The sequence below is a fragment of the Oryctolagus cuniculus genome, chromosome 15, assembly GCF_051225735.1.
Source record: "Oryctolagus cuniculus isolate XC-2025 breed Fujian yellow rabbit chromosome 15, ASM5122573v1, whole genome shotgun sequence".
Lineage (NCBI taxonomy): Eukaryota > Metazoa > Chordata > Mammalia > Lagomorpha > Leporidae > Oryctolagus > Oryctolagus cuniculus.
This window is the reverse complement of record NC_142881.1, coordinates 80954491-80978783: the sequence shown is the minus strand read 5'-3', so window position 1 is coordinate 80978783 and position 24293 is coordinate 80954491. Positions and strand designations below refer to the sequence as shown.

At 44.0% G+C, this 24293-nt stretch overlaps 1 protein-coding gene across 1 annotated transcript in view; it reads right to left on the bottom strand.

The window, feature by feature from the left end:
- Nucleotides 1-124: 124 nt before the first annotated feature.
- The window catches only part of LOC149122105 (uncharacterized), a 35858-nt gene continuing 11689 nt past the window's right edge, over nt 125-24293 (bottom strand). The window contains exons 4-6 of the mRNA XM_089313636.1: nt 7224-7267; nt 6310-6543; nt 125-5300 (exon numbers count right to left, since the gene is read on the bottom strand). Of these exons, the coding sequence (XP_089169762.1) occupies nt 5263-5300; nt 6310-6543; nt 7224-7267 (316 nt within the window). The 3' untranslated portion in view covers nt 125-5262. The remainder of the gene's footprint in view (nt 5301-6309; nt 6544-7223; nt 7268-24293) is intronic.

Genomic DNA, 24293 nt, shown 5'->3' with positions numbered 1-24293 from the left:
ACCAATTTAAAAGAGTTAAAGTCATGAGGAGTATATTCTTCTGCCACAATGGAATCAAGCTGGACATCAGTAACAGGAATAAAATGGGGAGAACATCAAAACACTTGGAAAATAAACAACACAGTTGGAAATAATCCATATATGAAAGACAAAGTTTCTAGGGAAATTTTTTTAAAATCTCCAAATTTAAAATCAAAATGTGTGGTACACTGCTATAGCAGTGCTAAGAAGAAAATGTATAGCACTAAATATATACACATATATATAAGAAAAGTAATGTATACATAATTAATACAATAATATAGGCTCCCATCTCAAGACCATGATGGGAGCAGAGCAAAATAAACCCAAAAAAGCAAAAGGAATGCAAAAACCTCCACTCTCAGCAATCTTATTCAATGCAATCTTGGGTTTCAATCCAGCATCAGACAAGAAAATAAAGCATATAGGTTGCAAAGGAAGAAGCAAAACTGTCCCTATGTCCAGATGCCATAATTTTCTACATAGAAAATCTCAGGAAATATACCCCTTGCCTCCAAAAATACTTTTTATACATTTTACCTGAATTTAGTAAGGTTGCAGGATACAAGGTCAATATACACAAAAAACCAACTGATTTTGAAAGTACTATCAATGAGCCCATGAATACAATAATTTAAAATATAGTATCAATAATTTTAAAAATGAGAACCTTTAGTATGTTAAAAATCCACAATATATTCACAAAATAAATCAAGTAACATCTAATTTAGAGAGATATCCTATGTTCATAATATAGTAACTATGTCAATTATCCCCAAATTGAGATACAATCTTAATGTAATTGCTACTAAGTTTATAAGAATCTTAGAGATAAGGGCAAGATTATTCTATAAGGTATATGAAAAGGCAAATAACTAGAATAACTAAAACAACTTTGAAGAAAAAGTGCAATAAATAAGTCTGTCAGGATGGGTGCTGTGGCATAGTACATTATGTCTCTCTGCAGTACCCGCATCCCATATGGGCACTGGTTCAAGTCCCGGCTGCTCCACTTCTGATCCAGCTCACTGCTGATGACCTAGGAAAGCAGTGGAGGGTAGCCCAGGTGCTTGGGTCCCTACACCCACATGGCAGACCCAGAGGAAGCTCCTGGCTTCTGCCTTCTGATCAGCCCAGCTCCACCCGTTGCGGCCATTTGGGGCGTGAACCAGCAGACGAAGGACCTCTCTGTCTGTAACTCTGTCTCCCAAATAAATCTTTAAAAATAAATAAATAAATAAATAAATCTGGTTAAAAGAAATAGCTAAATTAAGAAGACTGTGTGGCATATATAGATGGGTACATGGTTAGACGATGAGAAGAGAACAGGGAACTAAGAAATAAAGCAAAGATGTTCAACTTCATTTGACAAAAGTGAAGAGGAAGTCGACAGCAGAAAGGTAGACTTTTTACACTTGATCTCAGCGAAAAGGCCAAGAAGTGATAAAGGTAAAATTTTTAACAAATAGTCCTGGAGCAACAGGCTACCCAGAGGAAAACAATTAAACTCAACCTAAGTCTCACAGCTTGTTTAAAATGGAGCTCAAAATGAATCACAAACTTAAATATAAAATGACAAAATGTCCAGAAAACTATAAAGCAGTAAAGAATGAGGTAGGGGCCGGCGCTGTGGCTCACTTGGTTAATTCTCTGGCTGCAGTGCTGGCATCCCATATGGGCGCCGGGTTCTAGTCCCAGTTGCTCCTCTTCCAGTCCAGCTCACTGCTGTGGCCCGGGAGGGAAGTGGAGGATGGCCCAAGTGTTTGGGCCCCTGCACCTGTATGGGAGGCCGGGAAGAAGCACCTGGCTCCTGGCTTCGGATCGGCGCAGCGCCGGCTGTGGCGGCCATTTGGGGGGTGAACCAACGGAAGGAAGACCTTTCTCTCTGTCTCCCTCTCTCACTGTCTATAACTCTACCTGTCAAATAAATTTTTTTTTAAGAATTAAAAAAAGAATGAGGTAAATACTTTAAGACATGTATTTACAAACAACACAGATGACAAAGGACTAGTATCTAGAAAATGTAAAAGACTCTCACAACTGAACAGTAAAATAGCAATCCAGTTAGAAAACACACATTCCACCTAAGAAGTATGCAGTCAGCATATATGCCCATGAAAAGATGTTCAATGTCATTACCCTTGAGGGAAATGCAAGTACAAACCACCCTGGGACATCAGTATATACCTATCAAATTGGCTCAAATAAAAATCACTTAAAATATGAAATGCTAGCAAGGATGTGCAGAAACTGGATCAACCCTACCTTGCTAATGAGACTACAAAATGGTACAGCTACATGGGCAACCAGCTTGGTAGTCTCTCAACATTAAATTAATAATAAATTAAATTAAAATGCCAGAGGTTTTTATCCTTGAAAAATTAATTCCTACATTCATATAAAATACTTCATGTCTACAGCAGCTTAATTTTTAATAGGCAAGAACTGGAATCAACCCTGATGGACCTTAGTGGGCAATACCAGACCATCCATCCCAGGGATGTTAATACAAAGGATGGAACTATGGGTACACACAGTGACCTATAGGAACTATGGGTATGCACAGTGACATATAGAAACTATGGATACACAGTGACCTATAGGAACTATGGATACACACAGGGACCTATAGGAACTATGGGTACACACAGGGACCTACAGGAACTATGGGTACGCACAGTGACCCATATGAACTATGGATATGCACAGTGACCTACAGGAACTATGGGTATGCACAGTGACCTATAGGAACTATGGATATGCACAGTGACCTATAGGAACTATGGATACACACACTGACCTACAGGAACTATGAATACACAGTGACCTATAGGAACCATGGGTACACACGGTGACCTACAGGAACTATGTGTACGCACAGTGGCCTATAGGAATCTCCAGAGAACCATGCTGACTGATAAAACCCAGTCCCTGGGGCACCTACTCTGTGTGACTGCACACAAATGACATTCAGGATGTGACTCAGTCATGGAGCTGTGGGACAGACTGGAGCCTGTCAGAGGAAATGGGTGTGGCTCTATGAGGGTGACGTGAAGTCTTGTGAGGTCCAAAACATTCTCTCCCTTGGCTGTGCCCATTGTGGTCTCCTGGCTTTGGAACTGTACTGTAACTCTGCAAGATGCTGGTTCTGCAGGAGACTGGATACAGGGTCCAGGGACCCTCTCTGTACTGTGTCTCACCCCATTACGTGAATTTATAGATACTGCAAAATAAACAGGAAAGTTCGACTTTAGAATTACTGAGTGAGGGAGAAGAGGCATGCTTCCACACATTAAAAGTGTGAAAACTTTCTAGGGACAGTAAAGGAAAAGTCAGCCCACAAGTTCTGGTAGGACCCCTGCTGTCTTGGAGATTGGTGATCAGGAATTTAGAATGCGGCAATCTGCTCTGTTGTGCGAGTTTTCATTACCTGTGCTGCACTGTCTGGGTATAGAAACAGAGAAAACAGGTGGTGGGGTTTGTTCAGGACAGGGGCATGACAACAAGGTACAAGAACAATGAGCAACCAAGGACAATTTTTCTTAAATCTCTCCCTGTTCTCTCCATGCTGCTTGGGCTCAATCCTGTTTACATTTCTTGTACGGGTCAAGTGTGTGCTCAGGGCCACACGGGTCCTTGGACTCTGCCACACTGCACTGTCTGCCCTCAGCGACCGGAAACTAGCCTGGGCTCAGTCCTCCCACCCTGCACTGTTGCAGGTTCTGTGGTTAAGGATGAAGATGAAGGGGGTCACAGCGACCCGAGTTGCAATGTGGACTGAAGCAGGGAACAGAAATTCTCCTAGTCTCTACTATCTGATTTCATGGTGTAGTGAGAACTAAATGATAACACACACACACACACACACACATGAACACAGAGCCAATCATTATTGAGTCAGCCCCCAGTATCTATTGACCCAAAGGGCTTGAATCTGGCCCCACCCCCACTGCCACACATCCCTCCTGGGTGGCCGTTCCCTGATTCAAGTTTTACAACCAGCATCTGTTTATGTGACCACACATAAACACACCATAGGCTCTTGTGAGTTGTTAGGAGCAGGTTCCAGCACTGACACTGGAGCTACCCTGAGCTACAAGTTATGCCCTGCCTTGGCCCTTTCCTAAGAATTCCTTACTAGCTCATGCCCAAGAGGCCACCTGACCATGATCTGTTAGAAAGCTGCCCCCTTTTCTCTCCCAGCGGTGACTCTGGGTAAAGGATGCAGTAGTGTCATCTCTAGACACAAGAGAATGCCAACAATTCTGATGGACAGAGAAACACAACCTCAATTATAGCCAGGGGTCATCTCATTACTTGGATGGCCAACACTGCCCTCTGGGCTCTTTATACCACTTCTGTTTATCTCACAGTTGCTAGGAGCACTGTCTGCAACTTTACTTCTCGTAAGTAAGTTGCCCCAGGTCTTCCCTTTCTACTAAGACCAACATTTCCAAGAACAACAACCAGAAAAACTGCATAAAACAAAAGCATATGGTTGCAGGTTATTTGGGAGCTACTGAAAGATCCAGGAGTTGAGGGCCACAGTCCCATGGAGAATGGTGTGAGGTGCTTCCCACTGGCAGTAGCCACTTTGGTCTGAAGCAAGGAGCTGAGAAGCCAGCCAGAGAATGGACCAGAAGCCAAGGGAAGATCATTACCCAGGCAGAGCTTTCCACATATCAGAACCAGGGGAACAAAAGGTGGAGTTTGGGCCAATGAAAACATCCAGATCTTTTCAATGGTGATGTTTACTTATTTCAGGGAGCTGGGAGAACTCCCATCCATTGGTTTATTCACCAAATGTCCACAGCAGCCAAGGATGAAGCTGGGAACCAGTATCTCCATCCAAGTCTCCCTTGTGAGTAGAAAAAAAAAAAAAACAATTATTTGAGCCATTATCACTGCCTCCCTGGGTCTGCCTTGAAAGGAAGCTGAAGCCAGGAGCCAGAGCCAGCAATCAAAACTAGATACCGTGACATGGGATGTGGGCATTTGAGCCACTAGGCTAACTGCCAGTTTCCAGCATCTAGACCTTGAGGGACCAAAATCCCGGAGAACAGCAGGTCACAGTAAAACACAAGCAGACCAGATGCCAGTTTTCCTACTACAACATTAGGTTAACAGACTAAGAAGTAGAGGGGAAGAAAGAATGGGAAAGAGGAGTGCAGGTTTTGGTCATTTTAGTAAGAGGCCAACTTACGGTTCTGAGAATCAGCCATCAGGAGGCGTTGGTAAGCGTCACTGATTTTCACTTGGGATCCCTGGAGGTCCACAGCCTAGGGGTGGAGACGAAGCCAGACTCTTCTAAGGAAGGAAATGCAGACTCGAGCCAGGGCCACCGCAAAAGATTGAGTTATGACCCTCATGCTATTTGCCTGGTCTATGATAGAGTGAATTATCTCTGGGCAATGAGATTATCATTCTGAGCCTTCATAAGTTTTTAATACAATGTCCAACTTTCAATAAGATGTTACCAGGCATGAACATAAAATAACCTGGCTGGCATCTAGTCCAGCACACTAAGGAGCTTGTAGATCATCAGTTCATATGCATAACAAGTGAAAAAACACTGCACAAACTCAAAACAAAAACAAAAACTTTTCCTAGCCTGGTCGGAGAAAAGAGCTCACAGGGTAAATCACTCCGGACCAAGATTTTAGACAAAGCAGCAGGGGCAGAGAATCCCAACCTCCATCAGGGGCTCTGGAGAGGAGCAGGATGGGAAAAGTCTCCTCACTCTTCATGAGCTTACTTCCCAGAGTTCTACTATGTGGGCCATGAACATATTAATGATTTTGAAGATTTATTTATTTACTTATTTGAAAGTCATGGTTAGAGAGGGAGAGACTGAGAGAAAGGTCTTCCACCTGCTGGTTCACTCCCCAGATGGCCAGAATGTCCAGGCCAGGGGCAAGGGCGAAGCCAGGAGCCTGTCTCTACCCCTGTCTCCTATGTGGGTGTAGTGGCCCAGGTACTGGGGCCATCCTCCGCTGCTTTCCCAGGGGCACTAGCAGGAGCTGGATAGGAAGTGGAGCAGCCGAGACTCGAACCAGAACCCAGATTATATTAAATTTGGTGCAGGCTCTTGTCTCCTTCCAAGACAGAAACACAAAATGCAGACCAGCCCCACGTGCAAATAGGAAGGAGGTTATGTAGCACCCAGGAAACACACACACACATTCAGGCCCAGGATGGGCTGCCCCGCACAGAGAAATGCTCAACAAGAGCGGGCCAAAGAACTGCCCGTGGACAAGAGAAAGAGAAAAAAACGAAAATGGTACCTACGGTTTGGTTGGTCCATGCACACGTCGGAGATAGAGAGCAGGAAAGCACCAAGGTGGACGGCTCTGCACGGGGAAAAGCATGCACAAGCGGTCCCTGGCTCCCGATGTGCAGCGCTCCGCGGAGAAAGAGAGAAAACGGCAGCCTTCATCCGCGCTGGAGGTGCAGCTCCTTCCGGCTGGTGCGCCCTCCGAGTAGCTCCACGAATGTGTTGGGGTGCGAGCACGCATCCTGGACCTGGATGTGACAGGTGCATTCTGGGAAGGCGGATGTCATCACACTGACAGTTAAAGACACAGCCTTCCACTGCAGGAGAGGAAGAGTTCCAGGCCCTAACCCTGACTAGTGACACCGTCTCACCGCCACGTTCTCTGAGACTTAACCCACTGCACCACAGTGCCGGCCCCAATAGGTTTTTAAAATGGATTCAATGAGTGCCGGTGCTGTGGCATAGCAGATAAAGCTGCCTCCTACAGTGCCGGCATCCCATATGGGCACTGGTTTGAGACCCGGTTGTTCCACTTCCGACCAGCTTTCTACTATGACCTGGGAAAGCTGTAGAAGATGGCTCAAGTCCTTGGGCCCCGGCACCCATATGGGGGACCTGGAAGAAGCTCCTGGCTCTTGGCTTCAGATTGGGGCAGCTCTGGCCATTGCAGTCCTCGGGGAGTGAACCAGGGGATGGAAGGATGGAAGACCTCTCTCTCTCTCTCTCTCTCTCTCTCTCTGATCTCTCCTTCTCTCCCTCTGTGTAACTGTGACTTTCAAGTAAAATAAATAAATCTTTTAAAACAAAATTGATTCAATGATTGAACCAAAAATTATAACATTCACCTGATGAATTTTTAATGTGGATTGTTGGGATATGTGGAATATGTAAGAAAACTATGACATAGAAGAGAAAAGAAAGGACCTACCTGATGGTAAAATTTCTCCCTGATACGGCAAAACTGTTACGAGCCTATGAAAAAGAAAGTGTGTGTTATAATTCTGAGGGCAGTCACTAACAATCTATAGAAACAGATAATGTATACATCACAACTGATAAATTAAAATGGAATGAAAAACCATGCAAGTCACCTGACAGCAAGAAAGGAGAAACTGAAATAAAGGAGTTCAATGTCAAAAAACAGATGATGAAATTGGGCTAAATCCAAAACTATCAATGAGTATGTTGAATGCAGCTGGCCTAAACACAGCAAGTGAAGGAGAGAAATTTTCAGAAAGGATTTTATTTTAAATGACCCCTCCTGATGCTGTCCATGACAAACTTACTTCAAATACATCGAAATAGATAAAGTAGTAAAGGGGGTAAATAAATACATCCTGTGCAACATTAATCCAAAAAATCTGAACGACTGTATTAATACTAGAGAAAGTACAATTTGGAGCAGAGAAAATTAGAAGGAGTTAGAAGGGTCATGGCATGTTGCCCAAAGGTGCAATTAAAAAAAAAAAACAATAAAATGATTCTACATGCATATTACATAGCAACATAACTTCACTATGCAAAGTTGACGAAAATCAAAAGAGAAATAGAAATATTTACAATTTTATTTGTAATTGTTGACGCATCAGTTAGTAACAGATAGGACTAGAAGACAATCAGTTAAGGATATTGAAGAATTGCATCAAACTTTCAATCAAATGGGTATAATTGATGTTTTTAGAATGCTGCACCCAAAAATAACAGAAGACCCATTTTTTAAGTCCGTAAGGAAATTCACCAATGTAGCCCATTTCTTCATCATAAAACAGACTTTCAAAGTTTTTTAAAGAAACTAAATGCTATAAAGAATGTTATTAGATGTAAATTTATTTAATTTATAAATTAATACTACAAAGATAGCTGGAAAACTTCCAATCTTGGAGTAAAACAATACACTTCCTTTTTTTTAAAGATTTATTTATTTTATTTGAAAGGCAGAGCTACATAGAGAGAGAAGGAGAGGCAGAGAGAGAGAGAGAGAGAGAGGTCTTCCATCTGCTGGTTCACTCCCCTATTGGCAGCAACAGCCAGAGCTGAGCCAATCTGAAGCCAGGAGCCAGGTCTCCCATGCGGTGCAGGGACCCAAGGACATAGCCCATCTTTACTGTTTTCCCAGGCCAGAAAGCTGGATATGAAAAGGAGCAATCGGGACTCAAAGCGGTGCCCATATAGGATGCTGGCATTGCAGGTGGCAGCCTTACATGCTAGGCCACAGTGCTGGCCCCACGATACACTTCTAAATCCCTAAGTCAAAGAGGAAGCCTCAAGATAAATTAGAAAAGGATATAACTTTAAAAAATTTAAAATGCAGATGTATCAGAGTTATACAGATGCAACTTAAGCAGTATTTGGAGTAAAATTCATAGCAATAAAGGCATTTATTAGAAGAGAAGAAAGATATCTATTCAACAATAATTTTTAGTTTAAAAAAATAACAAAGAACAGCAAAATAAACTAAGCCAAGCATAAGGGAGCAACTAATAAGTCAAAGAGTGAAACAGATTAAAATTGAAAACAAAACAAAAAACTAGTGAACACAAAAACTGCGTCAGCAAAACTGATATATCTTTATTGCAATGATAAAGAAAAAGAGAAGACAAATTATGGAGGTGCCACACACCACATATACATTAGAAGGATAGTAAGTGGGGCCAGTGCTGTGGTGTAGCAGGTAAAGCTGCCTGCAACACTGGCATCCCATATAGGTGATGGTTTGGGTCCCAGCTGCTCCTCTTCTGATCCAGCTCTCTGCTATGGCCTGGGAAAGCAGTGGAAGATGGCCCAAGTGCTTGCACCTCTGCACCCACGTGGGAGACCCACAGGAAGCTCCTGGCTCAAGCCTAGTCCAGCCCTGGCCGTTGTGGCCATCTGGTGAGTAAACCAGCAGATGGAAGATCTCTCTGTAACTCTGACTTGCTAATAAATAAATAAATAAATATTTTTAAGAAAGACAGTGAGCTAAAATTCTGCTGAGTTTTATGTACTTAACACTTTATCTGAAATAATACATTTCCCTGAAAGCTATAAACTATAAGCTTAAACAAGATGAAATGAATTAATGATTCTTATAAATATCAAAGCAATAGAATTTTTAGTTTGGCAAAATCTTCTGAAAGATAGCTCTCTACTCCCTGATGGTTTTAGAGGTGAATTATGCCAAATATTCAAAGAAATGACAACAATTATACACACTGTCTTTCAGAAACTAAAAGAAACACTTTCTAAATCATTTTCTCCCACTCTGTGCAATAACTACACAGGCACAACAGAGAAAGGAATATAGTTAAGAAGTGGCAGACAAGAATACTAACATGACTTTTAACTTCAATGCTTCAATGAAGGTGCTTGCATCTCTATGCAGTAGCTGCTTAAATCAAAGAGGTCAGGCCCACATATATGATTGTAGAATCGTTACCATAAATCAAATCTCCATTACTTTATATGTATGTTACTAAAAGCAAGGATATCATAAGTTATTTCCTGCAATCAATTTTCATGTATGGTTTCCACTCATCAAAACACAACTAAACGAAACCGCTGTCAGGGACACACATATTTACTACTCCCCGAGGTTATCATTTTCTGAAATCTTTGCGTAGCTACATTTGACAACTGAAATGTCATACTTTGAGGACACAGGCATCAGCCTCTCAAATCTAAGTTGTACAAACAAAAGGACAGCCCCAACTGTTTCAGTTTCATTAGGACAAGAAAGGCATCCACATTCACCTTGGAATCATATATTTGGCCAAATGTTCAGTGGAGTCACACTTTTCTTCTTTTATTAAATTTTAAAACCTTAACTGATTCCTTTCTTCCACTTTTTAACCTTTTTTATGGAAGAAATCTTGACAATTATTAGAATGATAGAATACAGCAGTAAAGTACTTGGCACATTACTGAGTTAGTAACTACAGGATGAAAATGTAAGGAACTCATTCCTTACAGGCATGCACTAAGGGGACAAAGAAGAGGGGAACCATCCTTGCAGCGGTTAGCCAAACAGTTAAGAGGCTAGAAAGAGGCCTATGTAGGTCCAATAAGACAATGCCTGGGTTTAATTCTGGGTTTCATCCTGGGATTCCAGCTTCCTACAAACATGGTTCCAGTGAGACAGCTGATGCTGACTCCAGTGGTTATCTCACATCTGCCCACTTGGGAGACCTGAACTGTGCTTCAAAGCCTTGGTTCTCAGATTCAGCCTGGTCATGTTCCAGGAGTTGCAGGAATACAGGGATTGATCCATCTATGGGATCTGTTCTTGTTTGAACTGGTACATGCCTGTTTTCTTCTTTCTCTTTTGAACAGTTTTTAAGACAGAAAAACAACCACTCCCTTCTCTGTTTTAACATCAACTAATGCTTATTTTTAAAAAATCACACACACACACACACAGAGAGAGAGAGAGAGAGAGAGATAAATAAACAGAGAGAGAGAGAGAGAGATAAATAAATAAACATAAGAGACCATACCTGCTGGTGGCCGTGGTCCCTCAGGAGCCCGTGAGGCTGTCTGCTCACTGATGGGAGGGGCGGTGTATTGCTGGAGATGCCACCATACACGGCTATGGGGGCACTGAGAAGGTGGACATGGCTGGGAGCCCACTGTTGACCTCAGCTCCATGCAGCTAGTAGTCCTTATGCTCCTAGTACATAATACCAAATGCACTGTGGCCTCAAAACCTACAACCACTGCCCATCCAGAGGGGTAGGTGGATGAGCTCCCACCCAGCAAGGGCCTGAAACCATCCTGGTCTGAGGGGCTCTAGAGCTCCAAGGAAGGGTGCAGGCTGGCCAGGTAGACAGCTGAGGAGCAGGTGCTACAGGGAGTCTTGGAAGATGGGTAGGCACAGGCATCCCTGCCTTAGTTGCCACCTAAGCTGGGATGGGGTGGGGGGTACAATGAGGAAGGAAGAACAAGTAGAATCTTCTGGACATTCTTGGGCTGTGAGCCCAGTGGCCACCTGAGGCTCTCCCCAAGGGTTCGAGGTTACGAGGAAAGTGAGTCCAACGTGGTGGGCCAGAAGGAATGGGAGGATATACAGAGAGGACAGAGTGGGAGGCAAGTATGTAGGCCCTCAAGTAGGTTGAAGCTAACATAGAGTAGGAGGGATGGTGGTGCAATGGTGGAAACTGGGTGGATGAGGGTCTCGTAGATGACTAGAAGTGTAAGGCTGCAACGGAGAAAACAGAAGCAGAATGAAGGCATACACAGATTACAACATTTTTAATGACAGATTAGAGTACGTGATGCAGTTGGGAACCAAATCCTGGTTTGAAATCCAAATTCCATACATGACCAAGCACCAGTTTCGATTCAATTTCCTGCTAATGCACACACATGGAGGCAGTAGATGTTGACTCAATCATCTGGTTCCCTTCCTCCAACGTGGGAGGCTTGGACTGAGTTCCCGGCTCCTAGCTTTGGCCTGGCCCAGCCCCAGCAGTTGCAGGCAGTCGAGCAGTGAAGCAGCAGAGGAAAGGAACTCTGTTGGGATTGCTTTACCGAGCAGGTCTGACCGAAGTGATCTTCCCAAAAGATCTCCAATGTTTTAGAAATGGGCCTGATATGACCTGGCACTATGGCACGGTCAGTTAAGCCGCAGCCCACAATGCCAGCATCCCACGTGAGCACAGGTTCGAGTCCCAATGCTCCACTTCATTCCATCTCCCTGCTAATCTGCCAGTGAAAGCAGTTGATGAGGCCTAAGTGTTTGGGTCCATGCACCACTTTGGGAGACCCGGATGCAATTCCAGGCTTCTGCCTTTGGCCTGGCCTAACGCTTTCCATTGTGGCCATTTGGGGAGTGAAATAGCAGATGGAAGATCTCCCTGTCAACTCTGCCTTTCAAATAAACAAATCTTTAATAAGATGGACCTACAAGACCTTGTTCCCCGGGACCAAAAGTTTCATGAGAAGCCAGATTCAGTATTTCCCGATACCGATCAGCAAGTAAGTGGTATGTATGCTGAGGAAGTACTTAGTTCTATTTAATCACCTCCTTTCTGAGGATTTCATTAACAAAGACTTATACTACATCCTTCTAATAATACCAATAAAGAGAAGTTTTGTGCCAGCAGCACAAAATCAGTACTTACACATCCTTGAGCCTCCAGCATTCACTTACGTGAATTTGACTGCTATTGAATTAATTTCTTTGACTGCTTCTAATTTGGGTGGAGTACAGTCTTACTATGAAGCAGCACAGACTATAATTATGTAAAACATAAAGTTATAAAGACTGTGTAGCAGTTGAATAGTTAATTTACAAGAGTGGAAAGGCAGTGAAATAGAGTAAACGACTGAAAACCAAAGCAGCTTTTACGAAAACATCTAACGTATGTTGTCAAGTTTGAATCCTCACATGCTATCTATTCCTACAAACACGTTAACTATTCTGTTTTTAAAAACAAAGTATGAAACATCTGATATACCCAGAGTCCATTCTTTATCTCAACTTCCAAACAAATTCTCGGCTTTCCCAAATCTGTGTCACTTCCATGGGCCTTTTACTCACAACTGGGATTGTTGTCACTTCCCAGAGTTCGTGACTGACATGAATAAGAAGCCCCATGACACGAAATTTGGGAAGTAAGAAACTGTCCTTTACAACTGTTTCCATAATGAAAGCAAAGTTTGGTTGCCCCACTGAAGGATCTTATAGAGACCATCACTCTTTTCAGGCTCCTGATTCCATGCACGTCTCCATGAATGGACAACGACAATATAATACTTGGAATGACTCCCGCATCACGAATTGTCTCGAAATTTGAGTTACTAGGTTTTATAAAATACTCATTCTAAATGCTGCGTATCCTCATGAGTAATTTTCCCATCAGCAACACTGAAATGACTGTGAACGTTACTTTCAAAGCCTACACTAAGACCTTGCAGTCACATTTTTCTACCACTTCTTGTGGTAAGTTCCCACATGTGAATCTCTAGAGACAACTGTATCTGAGTAATCTGGTTGTGTTCTATCCAAAGACTGTAATGCTCTTCATTCCACATTGGAAATACTATTCACAAGGCACCCATGGTGACCTGTGTGTACACAATTATCATTTAGATTCCTACCACTCCTCATGAATCTGGCCACCACAATGATTCTGGTCTGCTCATCCTCCTTGATGGTAACTCTCTTTAAAGGCAAAAAAATGTGGGTCAACACGGATACTGGGTGGAACGTATGGGGAGATGGGAGTAAGAACATTCACTGAGAAAGACTGAAAACGACTACAGCATTTAAAAGAACGAGGCAGGAGGAACAGAAATCACACCCTTGGTCTGAAAAACATTCACGACCAGGTGCAGAAAAGTCGATCTTCATCTCCTATAATATTCCCAGCACACCTTAAACATTCTGGAAGTCTACCTTCTTCAGAACTGGAAAACAACAACATCTATCTCCTTTCCATTGTTAAGAATGACTTGCACTTGAATGCTCTTACGAGTTTTTAAAACCTTTCATGGTTCCCTCATAATATGCCAAGAAGAAGGTGGAATACTGATGGTTATGTGAACAGACGATCTACAAGGTAGTACTAGAAAATGAAAACAGTCCTTTGATTTTTATTTCGGTGAGCCTCTTCTGACACTCCATCATTGCAGAAGAATGTAGAGATAACAAGCAAAAAGATAAAAACACACTAACGCTCAACAATCAGAATGCCTTGCTGTCTAAGATCAAGTGAAATGAAGAGAAGGCAGATCTATTAACTACCTGAAATAACCTCAGGACAAACAGAGCTGATGCTTCAGCATAAGATTAGGAAATGGTCCCAAAAGCAATCTCCAAATTCTTCACTTTCACTTATCCAGAAGCCAATCAACGGACCCTGCCTGGCTTCATAAGAACAATAGGTACAGGTTCTAACTTTGAAAGCCTTTACATGGTTTGGCTTCCAAGAAACCAGCATTGATTCAGAAAACTCATTCAACGTTGCATCAGATGGCTAACAGGATGAATCTGGAGTGGTAGCAGAATTCATTGCAAAGAAGTAGAATTTTCTTCAGGCTCACTGAGGAGTACACTTCTAGCATTAAAGAACAGAGATCTAAATATCAGTAAGGACTGATCTGTAATAAATTTATCTAATAGTAAACTTCAAGAAAGTCAGGGATGGGATGATTTTGCAGCATTTTTGCACCGTAATGCATGCACCCAAGGCCAAAGACAAGAAGGATCATCTCCCTACATTCCTAAAACTTAAGACCAACCAATCACTGGTTCATTCCACTTTTAAAGTTATTTAGTGGTCAAAGTGACAAGAAAAACAATATTCCAAATACAATTAATTAGTTTGATTATATTAGCTTCCATGTTCCTTTTACAAAGAGTCTCAAAATGTTCCACCAAAACATGCCTAATGGCAGAATAATCTAACGATGCAATTTGAATGGGCTTATTCATTATTATGGGTGAGAAACTGAACCTGAAATGGCCAAGATGTGTCAAAGAGAACTGGTGTATGGTGAAGTCAGGGCTTGCCCAAGGCAACCTAACCAGACACACCGTTTCACTCTTAATTACCGTTCAACACTATCTGCTCCATATTTTCCATGGCATTCTGTTCAGAAGGTCACTTTGTCAATAACATCGTGAGTTTAACATCCTGTGAGTAGATGAATCCTTTCCTTCCTGGAACATGCATAAATGATCTTAAGGCTTCTAAGGCAGCAAGACAGCTGCCACCTGGGCCTCTCCTAACACTGGCTCTATGGGGATCCAGCTATGGTGTAAGAAATCACTCCTACTGCCCATGTTGTGAGGAAGCAGAAGTGAGCCAAGTGGAGACACCACCTGGAGGAAGAAATGGTTACTTTCTGCCAGCTTTCAACAGCCTCATGATGAAGGAACCATCAGCCCAGCCACCACCAGACTATACACACAAGAACTCCAAGTAAGAACCACCCAGCCATCCCCCAAATACTGGGAAATTAATAAGTACCATTTAAACCACAACGTCTGGGATGACTTGTTACACGAGATCAGAAAATTGGAACAAATTTCTTTCTGCACCTAGGACTGCACTGTTTTTCAATATAGAACCATCTAACTAACTGTGTTTAACGCGAGGCTTGGGGCTAATTTTGTGTTTCAATAAAGCTGACAGATGTTTATGAGCACACACTATGTGCTAGGCACTTCTAACACCCTGCTGAGCAAAACAAAATGTTCTGCCTTCTCAGAGAGCTTATGTTCCAACAAAGATTAAAACAATTAAAAGTACAAGAGTATTTGCTGAAGTTTGTGGAAAATGACATTTACATATTTACTTTGGTGCAATTTTTTTCACATATTGAAATATATTGCATGCTTCTGGTTTCATTCCTGAGCAATTCACCTTTTTGTTAATCAGTTTTGGACTAGGACTTGAGCTTAAACTGAGTCTTTTTCTTAACATGATTCTCTTGGGAGTTGATGTACGGCTGTTGGTGATGACATTTTGATTCAAACTTATATCTTGACTCTCCTGGTTGTTGCCAATCAGGTCATCACTTGGGGCCACTTGCAGGTGCAATTTATTTTTTAAATCCATGCATGTGAACTTCAGAAAGCTCATGGAAAAGCCCCTCATGAAAAACCCTTGCCAACAGACAACATGGAAGGGTTACTCCGTAACACACGGGCATACCTGTTGTCTGCTAATTCTACTTTCTTGCAGGATATAAATTACGGACCTGAGAAACAATCTTCTGATCCCTTGGCTCAATCTTCCTTTTGCACCTTGCATTCTTGAGATCTATTTCCATACTGCTTTCCAAACACCAATTTATCAGCATTCGCTGAGACATTACTAGTGCAAATGTTGTGTGAAAAGGAGATTAATGATCAGTAATACAAAGTAGATTCTGTCTGATACTGGATAAATCTGAGTGGATCTGGAGGTGTGGTTCAGGGGGTTAAGCTGCATTTGGGACACCAGCTTCCCATATGGGACTTAAGGTTTTGAATCCTGGCTCTTTGGCTTCTGATTCAGCTCCCTGCTAATGCACCTGGGAGGGCAGAAGACAACCCCAGTGCCTGGACTCCTGCCATCCATGTGGGAGATCTGGATTGGGTTCTTGGCTCCTAGCTTTGGCCTGGCCATTGTGGTCATCCAGCGAGTGAATCAGTGGATAAAAACCTTGCTCTATTATTCATACACACACACAAACACACACACACACGCACACACGTAATTCAAGAAACCATTCCCGGGGCCCGCGCTGTTTCAAAACTGGTAAAGCCGCCGCCTGCAGTGCTGGCATCCCCCACGGGTGCTGGTTTGAGTCCGGGCTGTCCCACTTCCAATCAAGCTCTATGCTATGACCTGGAAAAGCAGTATAAGATGGCTAAAATCCTTGGGGCCCTGCATCCACACGGGAGACCAGAAGAAACCCTGGATCCCAGCTTTGGACCGGCACAGCTCTGGCCACTGCAGCCCTTTGGGGAATGAACCAGCGTTCTCAATCTCTCTGCCTCTCTGTAATCCTCCCTTTCAAATGAATAAATCTTTTTTTTTTTTAATTTTGTGACAGGCAGAGTAGACAGAGAGAGAGAGAGAGACAGAGAGAAAGGTCTTCCTTTGCCGTTGGTTCACCCTCCAATGGCTGCCGCGGCTGGCGCGCTGTGGCCAGCGCATCGCGCTGATCTGATGGCAGGAGCCAGGTACTTCTCCTGGTCTCCCATGGGGTGTAGGGCCCAAGTACTTTGGGCCATCCTCCACTGCACTCCATGGCCACAGCAGAGAGCTGGCCTGGAAGAGGGGCAACCAGGACGGAATCCGGCGCCCCGACCGGGACTAGAACCCGGTGTGCCAGCGCCACAAGGCGGAGGATTAGCCTAGTGAGCCGCGGCGCCGGCCAAAATGAATAAAATTTTAACAACAACAAGGAAGCCATTCTTCAGGCATGTCCCCACATATAGCTTCAGTCAATGAGTGACAAAAAGTTACAAACACTTATGCAAACACAGAGGCAGGACACATAAAGCTTCGTAAGCAAAAAATGAAACCAAGTACATTAGAAAGTTTACTGTACTTGTAAGAAAAATGCAGATCAAGTAGAAGTCAATATAAAAGCTTTATATTACATATTTATTATATAAAGACTTTGACCAATGGGCAGAGATCTCTGTGCCATCTAAAGATGTGACTATTTTTCAAAACTTTCAGTTTTCACAATTAAATTTCATTTTATCAGAGATAAAAAAGAATATGATAATTGGGAAAAGCCATGAAATTAGATTTAACGAAAGTAGATCTGGGCTTAAATAGGAGACAAATTAAAACCTAAATTACATTTAGGCTTGGGTAACAAAATGACAACTCTGCGTGAGAATCTATGCACTGTGAACAAACTAGCAAAGCTTAAAAATTTACATGCAGGCATGTATAAAACTAGTCCAGATCCAACTAAATGGGACATTTGGAGGGCTAAAATATTAACTAAAGTCATACACACTCTATTTAAAAACCATGTGAAACTTAAATCAATAATCCTAGAGCTTTAAAAAGGGAAATTGCGTGCATGAACACTCGGTAGCCTTTGTCAATTCAGTGTCTCATGATAACAGATTCAGGTACTTGTGTATTCAGCCTTAAACACAAATGCTTTTGATTATCCAAGGGCCAAGAGACAGCAGGAACAGAAACCAGCAGAAAACCTCAGGAGAAGGCAGAAGGTCACAGAGAACCCTACTCCTTTCAACTTACCTCACTCTACATTCCTACTTCCCTAGCCATCCCAAACCAGAATGCATCTCTTCACAATCAACAGGTAGATACTCCCATGAACCCGGAAACTGTCTGCAAACCTGCTCCTCACTTGGGCTAGCACTGAGGCACAGCAGATGAACCGCCGCCTGTGAGGCCAGCATCCCATACGGGCACTGGTTCGAGTCCCAGCTGTTCCACTGCTGATCCAGCCTCCAGCTAATGTGCCCAGCAAGGCAGCAGATGTCTCAATAGTCGAGCTCTCCCACCAACACGGAAGACCTCAATGCAATTCCAGGCTCAAGGTTTTTGCTCTGGCGAGCCCTGGCAATGGCAATCATTTAGGGAGCGAACCAGTGGATGGAAGAACCCCAGGCCCCCGTCACTCTGTCACTATCTGTACTGTGCCTTTATGTCTTTTAAATAAATAAAACCAAAAAACCATTTTTCAAAACCCAACCATTAAGTGCAAAAAATTTTTTTCATCACTTTGCATCCTATCCAAAACACCCCAGAGAAACATATGTTTACTAGTATTAGTCTGCTTTTTGACTATCAGCACCGCCCCCCCCCCCCCAACACACACACCAAACAGACTGCAGAACAGGCCAGAACCTTGCAGAAGCTGCCAAGCGTCAGGTTGTTTCTGACATATTGTCATACAAACATTGAAGTAAAGACTAAACAGAGCAGTGCCTCCTCACACTGGGCACCAAATGCAGGGGAAAGGGTGCAGATCCACAGCAGTCACAATACAAACTCACAGCCAGATCAAACTTAGTCAAAGAAAAGAAACTCCCAGAGTTGGACCAACTGCCAGCGAGCACACAGACTGAACACGTGGCAGACGGCCCAGACCCCAGCAGGAAGGGCCTTTTTAAATCTTAGGTGGGCTAATGGTGGGTGTGGGTGGTAGCAGGTGGAGATGAGCATCTCTATACAGGTTCTTCAAGTTTGGCCTCCTGGCTTCCAAACCTGAGGAGAATGCAGGCGGTGGGGGGTGGAGGGGAGAACAATAGGATGTGAGATGAAACTGGTCTCTTGAAAGAAGGCATGAGTAACCAGGAGTTTTTTTAAAATGGCTGAGACATCTGTCCTTGTTCCATCAATCCTGATTTTGAGTATAGATAAGGAAGCGGGGCGCTGGTTTCTTTCTGGCTACTTCCTGCTGATACGGGGTGTAGACGTGGGGCAGGGTATCTATACGCTGAATCAGATTGATTGGAGAAGGAGAGAGCAAGCAGCCTTGTATTGCTCCTGCGTGACGGCTCGAGATACAGCAGTCACAGCCTCCTGTAAGGGCTTCTGAAACATGTACATGTTGTACATGGTAGGAATAGCAGCTAACGATTACGAGGATAAAAAGACAAACCAGAAACATTGCCCATGGTGGGAACGATGCCAAAATGAGGACAATGGGGGATATAGGAAAGAAAGAGTCCTGTCCAGTTAATGCGAAGACAGGTTTATGCCTGACCACTCCATGTGTAGGGTGTCTAACAAGCAGATTAGAAACACAAGGTGCAAGCCACAGGACACAGTCATTGTTACAGGATCTAAGAAAGGAGGGAGTTTTCCTACTGAGATGCAAATGGAAACTGACAGACGGGGTTCAGTAATAAGCAGGTGTGTTTTAAGGCATGGCCAAGGAATCTGTGAGGTCCAGACCTGCCTGTCTCTTCACATGTAGCCCTGGATGAGACATAGCAAGGGAGATGGGAACCCCCTTGGGGAAGACACCCCGTTGACTTCCATTACCTTGTTGGCCGGGGAGGAGGGCTGGGCTGAATAGGAAGTTAGTATTGAAGAGGTGGCATCTGCCTTGATTGGTGCTGACCCGAGGCTGTCCTCCTGATGGCGGTGGTTACTTTGGGAGCTGGGCAGAGGGAAACGCTTTTTAGCCTGGGGCCAACAGGGTCTGCGGTTCTGACCCAGGAGTCCTTCAACCCCGAGGGCAGTTCCGTTTTCCAGTGGCCTGGCTCTTGTCACAGCCGACAGGGCTCTTCATGACAGCTACTTGCCCAATGCCCTGACCCCTCATTTCCTAAACAGGTGCCATTCAAGGGTGGACTGGCCTGGCTGGGTCTCCTTGATGGCAGATCATGGTGTAAAGTGGCCATTAACTGGCCTGCCACCTAACTTTACATTGCTATTGCTGCCTCACTCACTCCTCTTTCTCCTGGTCTCTGTTAAAGTAGAACCCAGGAGCAGCCTTTAGGAATGGCAGCCAAGGGGGCGCTCAATCCCGTCGCTAATCTTTGGTGGCCTGAGCTAGCAATCTACGGTCACAGGCATGTTACGACAATATTCTTCCTGTGAGGTAAGATGATGCCAATGAGGAGAGCTATGTTCTTCTATGTAAGATCAAAACCTTGAGTCCACCCTATCGAAACTGTCTAATATAAGGTCTGAAGATCAAACTGTACACCTTGATGGGGAGTCCTGCAGAATAGAATCAGTTTCCCATCTTGAAGAGACTAGAGAAATGAGGGAACAAGTCAGATTTCCAGACTGCTTACTGTCAATAACTTAAAATCCCGTGAAAACTTAGCAAACATTTCAGCTGTCAAATAACTTATGAAAACATTTACCGAAAGGTCCAATGCCTTCAACCAATGTTAAAGAGTACATATAGTTGGAAATACTTCTCAAATGTCTAACACAAGTGTAACCCAATTGAAACAGAGAGCTGTTAATAAATTTTCCCATGTGGACATACAATACATGCACACATATGACACAGTACAGGAGAGTGACAGAACAGTTTGTTACTAGCAGAGAGATTTTTGTCTGCCACTAGACAAGGGAGGGGAAAAGATGGAAGGCGACTAGGCATGGAGCATTCTTTGGAACACAGTTGCTCAGGACTCACCCCTGCTCCTCAGTTTTTTTTTTTTTTTTTTTTTGATAGCTCTGCGAAACATATTATTAGAGATGGCTGGAAAAGAGGTTCTGTCTTTGTGCAAGAGAGAATTTAGATGTGAGAGGAGCAGTGTGAGATGCAGCTCCATTACATTAAGTTTCAGGATTTTCGGGTTCATAGGAGGAGGGAAGCGATGGGTAGAGAAGACTATTTTAATTAGGGCAGAAACGGGGGGACCGTAAAGAGAGCAGGGGCTTAGCTTGTGGGACAGAGGGTGGCATGTGGGAGTGTGGGTGGTGGTGCTGAAGTCAGGCTTCACTGCATCTGAGCAGCAGGCAGAGTCCTTTCTTAAGCTCTTGTTGGGGGAGGTGCTGAGCACCACATGGACCCTGAGAAGGTGGGCACACGTGAGAAAGGCTCCTAGTTGAAGTTTACAGTGCATTGTCTTTGGAGCTTGGCATGTCTCAGGTGCAGAGCTTTCCAGAGCCAATACACATTCTGCTAGCCTTTACACTATCTTTCTACACCCAGGGGGAGGGACTGGCAGAGGAGACTGGAGAGGAGAGGTCAGAAAGAGAGGAAAGAGCAAGTTTTGGCTGCCGGTGACAGGGGTGGGGAAGAGCCAGACAGGGGGAAGGGTGATGACAGGGTCATGGTCCAGAGGCTGCAGCATCCCTGAGAGAACAGTGGAAGGGAAAGTCGAGGGTTCTAGGGGAGATTCCAAGTGTTTCTCTGGTTTTTGGGCTTGGAATGAGAAAAGCTGACCTCAGGGGGGCTTAATGAAGGGGAATCAGGTGGGTTGGCCAGACAGGAATCACCAGATGGACTCTTGGGAGGACCCTGGGGTGGGCAGGGAGGAGGGTCACACTCCCGGGCCAGGATCTCAGAGAGGAGGATATGAGGGAGGGACGGAGAGCTTACAGAGAGTTTGATCTCCCTCAGGAAGAGCAGGATAAAGAGAATTCCGGGGAGAAGAGGCTGGAAGGGTGCTAACTTTCCTTGTTGCCAATGGAGAGGGAAAAGGAGGCACCAGAGAAAGAGGGGGAATGGAGTGAGCAAAGAGTTGTGTTCCTGAAAGGCCAGCTTATCAGGTGTGGGAGAAAGGAGGGGTGGGCAGGCTGACGATTTAAGGGGTGGCTCCAGGCCTTCTTCCTCCATGAGAAATTAGAGTGAGCAACGTTGACCCCAATGGAGGAAAAAGGCTTGGAATAGGGGCTTCTGACCATTTGCCTTTTCTCTGTGTGAAGTTATTAAAATCTTGGAGAATCTTGAGACAAAAAAAAAAAAAAAAAAAACAACACCAAATTCGTGCTGAGGTGGAATAATCGCTTTGGCTTTGTCTCCCCCTTCAGGCCCAGCTTGTGCAAGTCTGCAGAGGCAGGCCAGAGGGGAGCTGAAATTTGGAACCCATGGATTAAGCAAACTACGGTCTGAGGGAAGAGGTTCTTCTAGCAGGGCTTCCCTGGGAAAAAAATCACCTCAACCGAGCACCTAAGTCCTGAGTCCTCTAACAGGAGGCAGCGATAGAAACCAACTAAACACCCAGGCCCTCCGAGGGGGGATGAACTGGTCACGAGCATCGCCCCAGCATGCCTGAGGTGAGAGTGACCTCTCTTACCCATCTGATGGGCTGAGAACTAGGTCCGATGTGGGCATGTAGCGATGAGATCAGGCAAAGGCTCTGGCTGTGAATTCGCTCCAAATGAGAAGTGCAAGCGGGAGTGAGAAAATGTTCTGGAGAGGCGTCTCTCAGGGCCTTCCAGGTCAGAAGGGAAAAAGGAGATTGTAGGAAAGAGAAGGTTAGGGGTGGGTGGAGACACTAAAAAGGGGAAGGATTTGTCCAGATGAAGGGTGGGGGGGGTCACAGCTCTAACCCAGAGAATACGAGATTGGCAGATTGCGACAAGATGCTGGCCCTTCCTCTATTTCTCACACGGGGCACCAAATATAAGCAAAAGGGTGCAGATCAGAGAAAAGACAGAATACGAACTCACAGCCACACAAAGCTTATCCAAAGAAAACAAATCCGCAGAGATGGGTGACCAACAGCTAGCACACAAGCACAATCGCGCGCACACACACACACACACATAACACACACACACACACACACACACACACAATACACAGCAGAGTGCCCAGACCCCAATAGGCTGGACCTTTTTATATCTTAGGTGCACTAGGGGTGGGGGTGGGGCAGTAAACAGAGGTAACCTTCTCCATACAAGTTTTTCAAGTTTTGGCCCCCTGGCTTCCAAACATGGGGAATAATGCAGGGGGTGGGGTGGAGAACACCACATTGAGAGACTCAATTGGTCCCTTGAGAGAAGGTAAGGGTCACAGAAACCTAAAGTGGCTGAGGCGCCTGTCCTTGTTCCATCACTACGTACCTATGTCAAATATACACACACTGAATGTCTTGCTAACAGCAGGCAGAACCGTCTCTGCTGTCAAGCGTTAGTTCTACTGCTGGGCATTAGATGGCTGGGCCCCAGGGTGTTAACTCGACTACTTAATGTATATGCAAATCACACTACTTGTGGGTCTAGGGAGATGATGGTGAGGAAAACTAAGGTAGGAATTCAAGCCAGGTATACCACATATGCGGAAGTGATCCAACCTCACCCAGCATATGGGAGTGGAACCAGATCTTGCAAAATAGGCATTCCAATATTCCAAGATTGGGTGTCAGTGTCCCAAATAATGACAAATGACTGCTCCTTGACACTGCACATCCAGTTGAGTAAGAGTATATCTAATAATTTATGGCATTAATGACCAAGCATTTAACTAACTGCTTTAAAAGTATTATATATACAGGATGTCAGTCAAATCTGTAACACTCCCAAGAAAACATATACAAAAACGCAGGAGTGTGCCCAGTGTCGTCCAAGTACAGGTACTCAAACTTAAACCTAACTAAAAGATTACATCACATATTAGTTAAGGGTAAAGGTAAGTATTACTATTCCCTGAACACTAAAAGTACTCCTGGTCAGTCCTCTCAGACTGACACTGTCAACATCAACCTTCTGCTGAATCCACTATGTAAATACTAAATACAGGTGTATAAAACAAGTTTTATAAAGTGATCTGGAAAGGTTTTATACAACCCTAGTACTTCATGGCATAAAAATTTCCTCCTGGGGAAAAGTAGCAATTGACTCAATGACCGGATTTGATGTAATTTGATTTTTCCTCCATTCCCTGTATTGTCCAAGTCTTCTATAATGAATGTGCACTTACAAAGAATAAAATTAAAACGAGCTGCACCCTATAGCTCAAGGTCCCATCAATCCCGACCTTGCTTTGCATAAATAGAGTAGAGCAGAAATGAGGCACATGAAACTTTTTTTTATAGGACTACAAGGGAGTGGCTGATCTAGATAGTATACTCCAGCACTGTACTGGCCCAGCAGGTGGCCACTACCAATCC